The sequence below is a fragment of the Pseudochaenichthys georgianus genome, chromosome 8 (assembly GCF_902827115.2).
Source record: "Pseudochaenichthys georgianus chromosome 8, fPseGeo1.2, whole genome shotgun sequence".
Classification (NCBI taxonomy): Eukaryota; Metazoa; Chordata; class Actinopteri; order Perciformes; family Channichthyidae; genus Pseudochaenichthys; species Pseudochaenichthys georgianus.
Genome location: NC_047510.2, coordinates 25,542,073 through 25,554,410, shown reverse-complemented (window position 1 = coordinate 25,554,410; position 12,338 = coordinate 25,542,073). Strand labels below are relative to the sequence as shown.

General features: G+C 39.5%; 2 protein-coding genes across 4 annotated transcripts; one reads left to right on the top strand and one right to left on the bottom strand.

Annotated features, from left to right (window-relative positions):
- Nucleotides 1–122: 122 nt before the first annotated feature.
- LOC117451643 (uncharacterized) lies at nt 123–6,445 on the top strand. 2 transcript variants are annotated; one of them, XM_034090046.2, is made up of 10 exons: nt 123–236; nt 332–409; nt 619–651; nt 1,274–1,360; nt 1,499–1,596; nt 1,673–1,908; nt 3,306–3,389; nt 3,474–3,548; nt 3,638–3,703; nt 5,742–6,445. In XM_034090046.2, exons 1-10 carry the CDS (start codon nt 174–176, stop codon nt 5,783–5,785), a joined length of 864 nt encoding a protein of 287 aa, XP_033945937.1. In that variant the 5' UTR covers nt 123–173; the 3' UTR covers nt 5,786–6,445. The 2 variants fall into 2 exon arrangements, with proteins under 2 accessions (XP_033945937.1, XP_033945938.1); XM_034090047.2 differs by having other exon boundaries at nt 124–236; nt 1,739–1,908.
- c8h17orf75 (chromosome 8 C17orf75 homolog) lies at nt 6,110–12,338 on the bottom strand. 2 transcript variants are annotated; one of them, XM_034089719.2, is made up of 10 exons: nt 12,006–12,338; nt 11,025–11,099; nt 10,477–10,602; nt 9,650–9,778; nt 9,430–9,490; nt 9,213–9,332; nt 8,813–8,877; nt 8,527–8,666; nt 8,307–8,410; nt 6,110–7,854 (listed from the first exon to the last, which is right to left on the bottom strand). In XM_034089719.2, the coding sequence occupies exons 1-10, from the start codon at nt 12,146–12,148 to the stop codon at nt 7,639–7,641; spliced, it is 1,179 nt and encodes a 392-aa protein (XP_033945610.1). In that variant the 5' UTR covers nt 12,149–12,338; the 3' UTR covers nt 6,110–7,638. The 2 variants fall into 2 exon arrangements, with proteins under 2 accessions (XP_033945610.1, XP_033945611.1); XM_034089720.2 differs by lacking the exon at nt 11,025–11,099.

The window sequence follows — 12,338 nt, the reverse complement described above, 5'->3', positions numbered from 1 at the left end:
GTTTTTTGAAGACAGATATGACTTTTATGAAGCAGAATAGAGAAGTGAGTATGTGATGGCGCTGTGAACAATACTGCTCTCAGCATGGAGGAAGTCACACACACCACACACACGCAGGTAGACAGTCATTTCACTGGCTAAAGTAGTTTAAAGTCAATCTACCGAGGGTTAACATGTCAGTAGATCAGACTCAATTATTGTTAGAAGGCTTCCTGCAGAAAAGAAAAGATACTATGGTAAGTTAAAAACTATCTTGTAATTAAATATGATTATATGTTTATTTTAAAGGTGTAACAAAATTGCTTGAAAATTGCTTAACTTTTTTCTCTAGAAATTAAGATGGGTGACATATTGGTTCAGGCTTCAAAACACAACCCTGTTCTTCTATACACAGAAGAATGGCAGCGCTGTAAGTACACATTTACCTGCTGTAAATATCACACTGGTGAATAATATTCACACTATTACATTTCTTATACATTTCCTGATGAGCACCTTCTATTCATAATGCCAAAACATACTCAAGTGAAGGATAGTTACAGCACCAGTAGTTGTTCTATCTTTTCTGTAAACGATCACCCTGTTTTAAAAGTAATTTTTGCATTGCTCTCTTCACAGTCCCATTTGAGAGGCTATTACTACATTTACACAGTAAGTCTTCTACATCTTACCACTGTAATAATATGATACGATTATAATTTAAGTAACCACTTTAATCTCTAACCTAATGTGTTTAGTCAAGAACTGAACAATTTAAGTTACTTGAATTTGAGTCGTATAATTTAAAGCTACTTTATGCTATAGATCCATTTGATATACTTGACAACTTTAGTCGTTAGGTACTTAATAATAATCCAAAAATGTATATTATTCCAAAAACAGTTGTAGTGCTTTGAGTAGATGTTGCTGCTCATATTTATGGGTTTTTTTTAACTTGAGAAAAATGTTACTTATAATATACCCTAACTCTTAGTCAGAATATTTGATTCATCGATTGTTGCAAGGATATGGAGATAATTTCAAGTGTTTTCAAAGATTTACAATTCTTCAACCACCGCTGTTGCTTTATTTGTATTGAATTGTCCAGAGGTATTTATTTATTTAATGTCTGTGATGATTTTGATTTAAATGTCCTTTATAATTAGCTTATTTTGCATTTTATCTTGATGCTTTAATTCTTTTCCCCAATGTGTTTTGAATTGCCTTGTTGCTGAAATATGCATATAGGTGAATTTGACTTGCCTAAGTCTCTCTCTGTCCACATCTCTGTCAGGTGCAGTCGGTGCGAGAAGTCCCGAGAGTTGCCGGTAATCGCTTCATTTTTGAGATCATCATGACCAATGGCAAGAGGAAAGTGTTGGTGAGTCACCACTGTGGTTTGAACACAATCTCATACATTTGCAGACCAGAAGTGGTAGGATGTTTCAGGATGTTTGTGTGTGTGTGTGTGTGTGTGTGTGTGTGTGGGGTGTGGGTGTGTGGGTGTGTGTGTGTGTAGGCAGCAGAGACAACAGCCCTCAGAAAGGAGTGGGTGAGATGCCTCTGGCAGGCCATGCATCTTTCTACCTCTGGTCTCTCAGACTCCAGAAGCACAAAGTAAGTCAGAAGTCCTTTCTACACTTGAACCAAAGTAATAAATGTTCCAACTACTGGCCTTCTCACCTCTCCTCAGCCTGGAAGTGTGTGAGCAGCGAGAAAGATTAAACACCAGCAAACCTATCAACTCAAACATTGACAGTGTGATGGAGTCGCTGCCTGCTCGGCCCTTCTCTGCCCCCCCCCCGACGGGCCACATCCACCATGACATCTGGAGCATCGCCCCCCCCATCTGCCCATCAGAGGAGCTGAACCATGAGGAGGCCACACAACAAAACACACCTCCAGCCTGTGGCTACCAGCAACACAATGGTTAACTTTCATTTGCACCTTCCAAGAAGTCCTTTATCAGTTCTAGTCTTAAAGCCAGGCTTTTCTTTGCTTCACTTGGCATGAATTCCATAATAACCTTTTAACAAGTGGTATCGAATGCACTTATTGTAAGTCGCTTTGGATAAAAGCGTCAGCTAAATGCAATGTAATGTAATGTATCCCAGGTCAGGTATTTGAATTATAGCCTTCATCCTGAAGCTTCATCCTCTGTCCTTGACCCCTCCCACCAGAGGAGTACAGGCTTAGCACAATACCCTTGAAGATTGCTAGTCATTTATTTTCCTCCCTGTCATTCATCCTGAGGATGTTATGTAGCCGCAACTCTATGGGAATTACCATCATGTTTTCTCTGTAGACATGTAGGCCTGTAAAGCCCTTTGGGATGACTTACTATGATCTGATTCTCTAGCTAGCTACACTTTTGGAAAAGCATTTCAGATATGGAGAAAAAACCTTGCTCTTGTTGCAACATTTTCTCTCCTCTTATATATATTGCTTATATTGTCACACATTTTTAAGCCTGTCTTCCCTTTTTTGGTTGTTTTGCAGTGTAGGAAGTTGTTGCCAATGTTGTAAGTGTAAGGGAAACTTCTGTGTAGCAGCAATGCAGTGAGAGTCACCGACTCAGGAAAGAGACATGGGAAGAGCAGGAGCTTTGATGTCAAACACTGATGGTTTATTTAGGAGGTTCGGCCGGAGGATTCACATCGCAAGTCACAGCAGCCACGGTCTGACTGCACGGGAGAGTTGCCACGTCAATTCTGGAGCGCCTCTCTCTCGTTAGCCCATTTAACTGCATGGTTTCACAGAGAGTAATCAACATATTTGAGAAGATAGCCTAAACAGTTGGGAACACTGAGTCACTTGCGTCTGACACTTATGGCCTCGAAGATTTCACACCTTGGAGTCCACAAACACAGAGAAGGAAGTGTCCCAGTGTACCCACAACAATAAACCATCTGTGACCTAGGGTTGCCCGGTCACAGAATGGGAACAACAACATTATGGCTGAAGCAGCCTATCTCCTTAAAGGAGATAACAGACGTCAGGGTTGGTCATAAACGTCATATCTAGGAGTCTAGGACAATTATTTCCCTAACAGTAAGGAGTAGAAACTTGTCCAGCACATCAAGCTGCCTTTGGTATTTGTAGAAGAGCCAATAACAATGCCCTCCCTCTGAAATGGCCTGTGATTGGCCTCAGATTCCCATAAAAGGCTAGACTTTCTATAGCCTGAAAACATTACAAACATTACAACATGCTGAAAGGTTATAATGGATTTTTTCAAATTACGTTAAAAAAAAGGTGCCTACTGTCGCTTCCAAATGAGTTGTGCTTTCAACCATGTGATTCGAACTCCTCTTGTCTGTTTTCAGTTACCAGTTCAGTATGGCCCAGTGGAGTGAGCCACACAGAGGGAAGACAAGAAGGAGACTATGATATTTTACCGCTGAGACACAGTAGGTTCTTATACTTTATTTATTATAAAATGATATACAGTATGCTGATGTTTAAACGACAGACCTTATCATGTGTCTTCCTAGGACCGTGTGGGAACGCGATGGAAGAGGGTGTGTATGACTTTCCTATGTCTTACAGGAGGGCTGCTGAAAATCCGAGTGAGTACATTTATTTTTCAATGTCTGTTTCTTCCCCCCAGCGGCTAGCTAAGATACACCATAATTATATATTTGTTTGTCCATTTCAGACCCCGCAGAGAGCATCTATGACGTACCCAGCTCTCTGTTGAGGAGGAGGCCTGATCACACTTTAGGTAAATCAGCATGTTTTGTTCTCTCACGTATCATATATTTTTTTTAATATGGCTTTTAATTTGGGTTCACTTTCAATTGTCACTAGTATCATTGTCCATGTTTTACTGTATTCTTTTTCTGTTTTGCTTTTATTTTACATTTTTAATTTTCTTTTTAAAATTGTTGATTTTAACATATCACTGTAGATGTTTTATCTTGTTCTGTATTAATTTTAATATTATTTTAATATTGTTGTTGTGTTTTCTGTAAAGCACTTTGGGCTGCTTTGTGCATGAAAGGTGCTATACAAATAAAGTTTATTATTATATTATTATTATTATTATATAAAAATAAACCAGCTTCCAAGATATACACATAAATACAGTGGGGCAAAAAAGTATTTAGTCAGCCACCAATTGTGCAAGTTATCCCACTTAAAAAGATGAGAGAGGCCTGTAATTTTCATCATAGGTATACCTCAACTATGAGAGACAAAATGAGAAAAAAAATCCAGAAAATCACATTGTCTGATTTTTAAAGAATTTATTTGCAAATTATGGTGGAAAATAAGTATTTGGTCAATAACAAAAGTTCAACTCAATACTTTGTTATATACCCTTTGTTGGCAATGACAGAGGTCAAACGTTTTCTGTAAGTCTTCACAAGGTTTTAACACACTGTTGCTGGTATTTTGGCCCATTCCTCCATGCAGATCTCCTCTAGAGCAGTGATGTTTTGGGGCTGTCGCTGGGCAACACGGACTTTCAACTCCCTCCAAAGATTTTCTATGGGGTTGAGATCTGGAGACTGGCTAGGCCACTCCAGGACCTTGAAATGCTTCTTACGAAGCCAGTCCTTCGTTGCACGGGAAGTGTGTTTGGGATCATTGTCATGCTGAAAGACCCAGCCACGTTTCATCTTCAATGCCCTTGCTGATGGAAGGAGGTTGTCACTCAAAATCTCACTATACATGGCCTCATTCATTCTTTCCTTTTCACGGATCAGTCGACCTGGTCCCTTTGCAGAAAAACAGCCCCAAAGCATGATGTTTCCACCCCCATGTTTCACAGTATGGTGTTCTTTGGATGGAACTCAGCATTCTTTCTCCTCCAAACACGTCTAGTTGAGTTTTTACCAAAAAGTTCTATTTTGGTTTCATCTGACCATATGACATTCTCCCAATCCTCTTCTGGATCATCTAAATGCTCTCTAGCAAACTTCAGACGGGCCTGGACATGTACTGGCTTAAGCAGGGGGACACGTCTGGCACTGCAGGATTTGAGTCCCTGGCGGCGTAGTGTGTTACTGATGGTAGCCTTTGTTACTTTGGTCCCAGCTCTCTGCAGGTCATTGACTCGGTCCCCCCGTGTGGTTCTGGGATTTTTGCTCACCGTTCTTGTGATCATTTTTGACCCCACGGGGTGAGATCTTGCGTGGAGCCCCAGATCGAGGGAGATTATCAGTGGTCTTGTATGTCTTCCATTTTCTAATAATTGCTCCCACAGTTGATCTCTTCACACCAAGCTGCTTACCTATTGCAGATTCAGTCTTCCCATCCTGGTGCAGGTCTACAATTTTGTTTCTGGTGTCCTTTGACAGCTCTTTGGTCTTGGCCATATTGGAGTTTGGAGTGTGACTGATTGAGGTTGTGGACAGGTGTCTTTTATACTGATAACGAGTTCAAACAGGTGCCATTAATACACTTAACGAGTGGAGGACAGAGGAGGCTCTTAAAGAAGAAGTTACAGGTCTGTGAGAGCCAGAAATCTTGTTTGTTTGTAGGTGACCAAATACTTATTTTACCGAGGAATTGACCAATTAATTCATTAAAAATCCTACAATGTGATTTCCTGGATTCTTTCCCCCCATTCTGTCTCTCATAGTTGAAGTGTACCTAGGATGAAAATTACAGGCCTCTCATCTTTTTAAGTGGGAGAACTTGCACAATTGGTGGCTGACTAAATACTTTTTTGCCCCACTGTATGTATGTAACAGAACAACAGGTGCAACAAAAATGTCCTCTCTGTTTCAAAGTTCAGTTTTTTGTTGTTGTTGTAGTTGCAGAGGTGCAGCCGGAGGACGGAGACTACTGGAGGATATGAGATCCAGCTGGAGGACACGATAGTCTGGAGCACTCTCTCCAAACCTGTGGACCAGACACAGAACACCAAGCTGCCTAATATCTGTAGCGATTCACTCACACACACACACACACACACACACACACACACACACACACACACACACACACACACACACACACACACACACACACACGCACACACACACACACACACACACACACACACACACACACACACACACACACACACACACACACACACACACACACACACACACACACACACACACACACACACACACACACACACACACACACACACACACACGACAAAATCCACAAGTCGGGTTCAGCTGTGGTATTTATTTCATCTCTTTCTATACAAGACAGAGATCATCTATAACTATAATTAACACACTGTCCAGCAATGTCAACACACACGGTGGGTCAGCCACACCATGGTTCACAATAGTGAAGTTACTCATTTACATGTCACCACTTTCACAGTTTTAAAGTATACACCACCAGCTGTATTGCTGTTTTACACACTTTGGACTGGTTTGAATGGGAATGGTTCCAAAACCCCTTTATGGGTTTAATGCAATATACAAAAAAACACATGTTGGAGGTACATGAGGAAGTGAACAATACAACTTAAACATGCCAACATTTACTGCAAGCAATTGTATTGTCTTCTTTTATTCTACATTTTAATGTATGTGTTCTGATTTTCTTTTACGGGTAATATTGGAGAAGCTTTGAAATGAAGAGATTGACTGGTCATATAGTACCAGTTTAATCTCATTAATTCTACAGCTGGTGAATACTATAACAGCTACAGTGGGTAATGTATTTAGGAAACATTTATTATCTTTGTTATAAATCTACTGCTCTGACAAAAAAAGAAGAAATATCTGCTATCTGTGGCAGGACTATAATAATTAAATGTAAGTTAATAAGCTTGACAGCTGTGAGGACTAACATTAGCCATGATTGCTATTTATATTCATAAAGATATGTTTATATTCATAATGATAATTGTTTTAAATGTATACAAATCTGGCTTACTCTTGCTGGCTTCTCCAATATAACTTACACAAACTTTAAGATTTATCTCAAAAGAAAGTGAAAATGTACACTGTATCAACAACACTTATTTTCTTAGCGTATGATTAAACATCTAATATCACTTGATAGACACACATACACATAGCAGTACTTATCCAACAAGAACAATATTGTAGTGCAGGTATTAGGTTTGAATGTAAGCACAAATAAAGCCTTTGTAACAAGCAATGCATAAAAGTGATTTGTGCATTCTCAATGTGTTTCTTCTCCAAAGGAAACGGGTACAATCAACAAAAATACAAAATGATATTTGTAAGTAATACATATATATATAATTCCACTTGAATAAGTAGAAGCTTTAGTTTGGATCAGTGCTGTTGTGATCATTGTCAGTTAGCAAAACAGAGTAGTATTAATATTTGGTTCAAAGTATTGTTACACACACTAATAATTGCAAAAAGGATAAAGATTGGGAAAGTGCCACTCTACGCTTACAACTAAACTTCGCTGCACCCTGAGGTCATTGTCATTTATTTTTTACTATCATCTCCATGAATGAACCTTTTTTGCACCAAAGTTACACACTTGATAAACCATAATTAGCCCCAAAGAAAGAGGGAAGCTGGGTGTCGCTTGTCAGTACATGGTATGGATCTCACCACTACTTTTCTAGCTGTGGAACATATTTACCTAGCAAACCGATGTTTGACATTTGATGTAGTTCTAGGTTTAGAACTGAACAGGTTATTGTATTGTCTCGCCAGCAACAGGCCCAACCACTTGAAGTTAAATGTAGTGATGTAATCATGCGTGGGCCTGGGATTGATCCCTGAGGAACTCCTCCAGGACGGTGATGATGCTGCAGGCTTCAGGCATGTCGCTGTGCTCCGCCCTGGCGTTCTGCAGCAACACATCCCCATTTCCGCAGCCCTGTAGGAACCGGCAGCTACGAAACAGGGCGTAGTGACTCATCTCTGCTTGTCGCACTAAACGCTTCAGGCTGTTCATGTCCTGGATGGCCTGCGATGTGCGAGTTGTGGTTAATAGAGAGGAGGAAACAAGTTGAATGAAAAGGGAAGCAATCTGGATGAAAAACTGGCAGCCATGTAAATGAGATATTAAACTAAGTATCTGCCAAGAGGAACTGAGAGCTGTTTCTCAATCTTGTTGACATGGGAGATGTTATGTTTATTTTATTGATAAGTTTGTAATACAAAATAAATAAAATAACTTGAAGCATATAGAAGTATTTTACACTTTACTTATTATCATCCGGACTTTTTATTTTTTATATCAACAAAAGACAGTTCCATCAGTATTTGAAAAGAGCTTTAGTCCCAAAATGTACACACAAAATACAAAATGTGTTCACGTGAGAACTTAATGCTAGGGTAATGAGTTTTAGGAAACTGAAACCAGGATCCAGAAGCAAAACACACTATTAAGGTCTGTCTTTTTGAATGTTTTCTCACCTTAAGTTTGAAGTTCTCCAGAATCTGTCTGAGCAGGAAAGGATTACAACGCTCTGCAGCATTTAGAAATGCCTGACTCCAGTCGTCACAGAAACGATTGCTCACTGGGGGAGAAAACATAGAATACAACTCTTAGACAGTATAAAGATAAAACAATAATTATATATATATATAAAAATAATAATAATAGTTTCCTCATGAGGTTTGTGTCATGACTTACCAGCGTTAGAGAGAGTGGGGGGGCTGGTGGAGCAGTCGATGATCAGGTCAGATTGTGCGTCCTCTGAGATAGCCTTACACAGAGAAGCTGTTGTGGTGTCTTGTTGAGACAGACCCTGCAAACTGGCTGCTTTGATGAACCTGGTACAGAATACAGCAGATTTTTAACAGACATGGATATAGACGGCTATTAATCTGTACTACATGGAAATCAACAAAAGGCCTGCTGATTTTTAGCATACATTAATCACTTATATATGTGAAACAAGAACTGTAGCCTAACTCACCTGGACACATCAGTCTTTGTCCTCTCATCTGAATTATTGACCTCCACAAGTGTGTGACTCAGAGCCTGTAAACAGAACAATAATGAGTGAGAACAATTGTTGTAAAGGAAATGTACGTCTTTAAACAATCAATCATATTTGATTCATATAGCACCGGGTAAATACCTTTATATTTACACAGTCTATAGTAAATATGTATTTCAAGGAACATCTGCCCGGTAACACACTACACACTCTTACTTGTTCCTCTATGTATCCAGATAATTGTGGTGCTTTTTACTGAGGCTTAGACCAGTACTCATCAGACCTCATTGTTAAGTTTGTAGGCATTCTATTGTTTCCTTAAAAGAGAGAAACTGCTCACTCTATTGGACGTTCTCTAGAGGTAAAAATGACTCACAGCATGCAGCAGGAAGCTGATGTTGTTCTGAACGAGCTGCACCACCCGATGGATGTGCATCACAGACTCCTCGTACCACCGGCTCAGATAGGGGCGCACCTCCGACTCAAGGTTCAGCAGCTGACACAGACATAAACACATAGCGATAAGTCAGCAGTTCATTAATAATGCACCGGCAAATATATGACTTCCTTACGCTATTATCATATTCTCATACCTCTGGGGTTTGCAGGCTGCTATGCAGGCCTTGGACGTATTTATCAAGCTCTAATCTAAATGTGTATTGGGTTAAGGAAGAGGAACTATTGGTAGTTTCTCTGTAAAAAGTTACAACAATGTGGAAGACATACAACAATGCAGGAAAGCACAAATATTATTCAAGCTGGAGGATGCATATGATTAAGGTTGATTTCATGATGACTGTGTGCAAAGGATATAAATTCAGCCATTTTTCAGAGCCGCCCATAAAGCAGATGACATATCCGTTTCCATCCGCATCGGGCTGTTCCGGAGACCTCTCCTGCTCCACGAGACAGCAGTAGCAGCCCACCGCCTGCTCTGGGATACTGGGGGAGGGTAAATAATCAACATATTCTGTCCACCTCTGAACCTTCATTTCCAAGTGAATGTATTTTATTTATGTGATGGTATCTGTTAGAGCCAGTATTTTCTTTTTATAAGAAAGGCCACCTAATTGTGACGTCTGTAGTCAACACACTATAAAAGACTACAATTCCCACAGCGCCTGCGCTAAAGTGACTGTGATGGGCAACCTGCTAGAAAGACGCCTCGAGGAACAGTTTTTAACCGTCCAATTACCCTTTAAGTTATGAAGTGATATAAGTATTATCAAGAAAGAAAGAATACTTAAGTTTGTTATTTTATTTGAGTTTTGCCTATTTGTTTTGAATATTGTAAAGGCCTCTTTTCTTTGTTGCGTGTGTAAAAGTTTGTTATTTTATTTTGAGCAAACCCATCGCATAATATCATCCAAACCATCGGAGACCAAGCAACTCTTCAACTGTAAGTAATATAAAGGAAAGAAAACTAGTTAAAAATGTCTGTTTAAGTCTTTTAATACAAAAACAAGGAAGGAAGCCACGACGGTATCAAACAGACTTCTTCCACAATGGCTATGTATAATATAATGTTATAGAACGTGATGCATCCAAGAAACATTCAAAGAGGAGTGAACATGATATTTTTATTTTTGTTGTAGCATTACCGAAGCAAAACAGTTGTGTTGAAACATGTTTATTGTTACCTGAGTTCCACAGTGGCGATGTTGCCCATGCCTCCCAGCAGGGCCCCTTTGCTCAGCCTCCTTGAAATGTAAGTCCGCAGCTCAGGCTCCGCCTCTGATGGCAGGCTGCTGTCAATCAGTGTGAGGCTGTAGGCAGGACAGAGAGTCAGCATGGATACGAGCAACAAGAGGAAGGTAATGAAGAATTTGGAAGCCACTCAAGTCAAATGGACGACGGATGGAGAAAGCTGATGAGCATCAGCCACACAAACCAACACAACACACAACTGAGTCACATGGCTAGAACTGTGCCGTGGACATTGTACCAATATTTAAATGAAAGTCATTCACATTTTGCACACTCCACTTGACACATTGAAGTTAAGATATGTAACTCAGCAACATAGCAATGACCATTCAGAACAAAGTCACGAATGAAAGCAGCATTGACTCCATGTTGATTGGATGTCCCGTGGCAGCCCGTGGATACACCAATGAAACAGTGAAGGTCAAAGAGAGAAACGACCACTGAAAGCAACGAGAAGATGGGTGGGTGTCTCCTTTGTTACCTAAAGTCATCTAGACTGGTTGTGGAGTCTGCTCGTCTCTGGTTCCATGCCGCATTTTCCGCAGCAGCCTCAGATCTAAGACAATTGACAGTTTACTCATCACCCTGTTAGTGTTTAATCTGGTTTGACCTGTAAGTGTCAGTGTCAGCAGTTTCAGTAACAAAGGACAACAGAAACATAAGAGTGCTTTAGAGGAGGTAAGAATCATTGACTGTATGATAAACACAGTGATACAGCCAGTCACACTCAATACACACCAGGGAGCTGGTTGTATTCAGGGAAAAAAGGACAGTAATTAAATTACGTCTTGTAGGATTCAAAATATTAATATTAAGGTAGTTACTGAGCACCAGTGGAGGAAAGTAACTAGGTACATTTACTCAAGTACTATACTTAAACACATTTGAGGTACTTATATTTATACTACTTAATACTTCTACTCTACTACATTTTGAAAGCCAATTTTGTACAACATTTATTTGACATTTATTTAATAGTAACTTTTCATTTCTGATTTTGACACTCAATATTTAGGAAAAACTTTTATAATATGATAATTTCGTATAAATTAAACTGTCCAAAATTATATTTAAGTCACTAAAACCATGAGTAAACATATTTCCCAGTTCCACCTTCGGAAATGTGAAGATTTGCTGCTTTTGCCTTAAAATATTTTTTCTGCAATGAGGACTTTTACTCCAATACTTTAAGGACATTTTCCTAATCGTACTTAGATACTTTTACTTGAATTCCATTTAATTGAAATGTTTACAGTGTGGCACTTTTTTCAACCACTGCTGTGCACAATAATAACAATCCAACAATATAAATTAATAAATAATATGATTTTTTTTGTACACAATATCATTGTTCCTAACGCGTTAAATTACAGACGTAAAGATTCCTGCAGATTCCCAATAGTTAAGTGAGAGAAAATGAGAACAGCTGTCATAACATGTGAGGAATAGCCCGGACATTTACCTTGTGCCTTGATAGAGATAGATGGTGTAGTAGCTGTTCAGCTGAGTTTTCTGGATGTATCCAGTAATTTCTTCGCTGTCAAAATCATCCCTCTCTTCCACGTCAATTGAATCCTGGAAGGACGAGGTTTGGGAGGTAAACATGATCCCTCTGCTGCAGGGAGATAGCGATCAGCCGGATAAAACTGCAGAAAACAAGCACGTATTTCTAGTATTCAATGTGTGTATAGACGAGTATTATTGATGAGGGATAATTGTATTACAAATAGTAACAGCGCATATGAAACAGCTGTGTTAAAGGTTGTTGTGTTATCGTTAATGTGGCTTGTGCGCA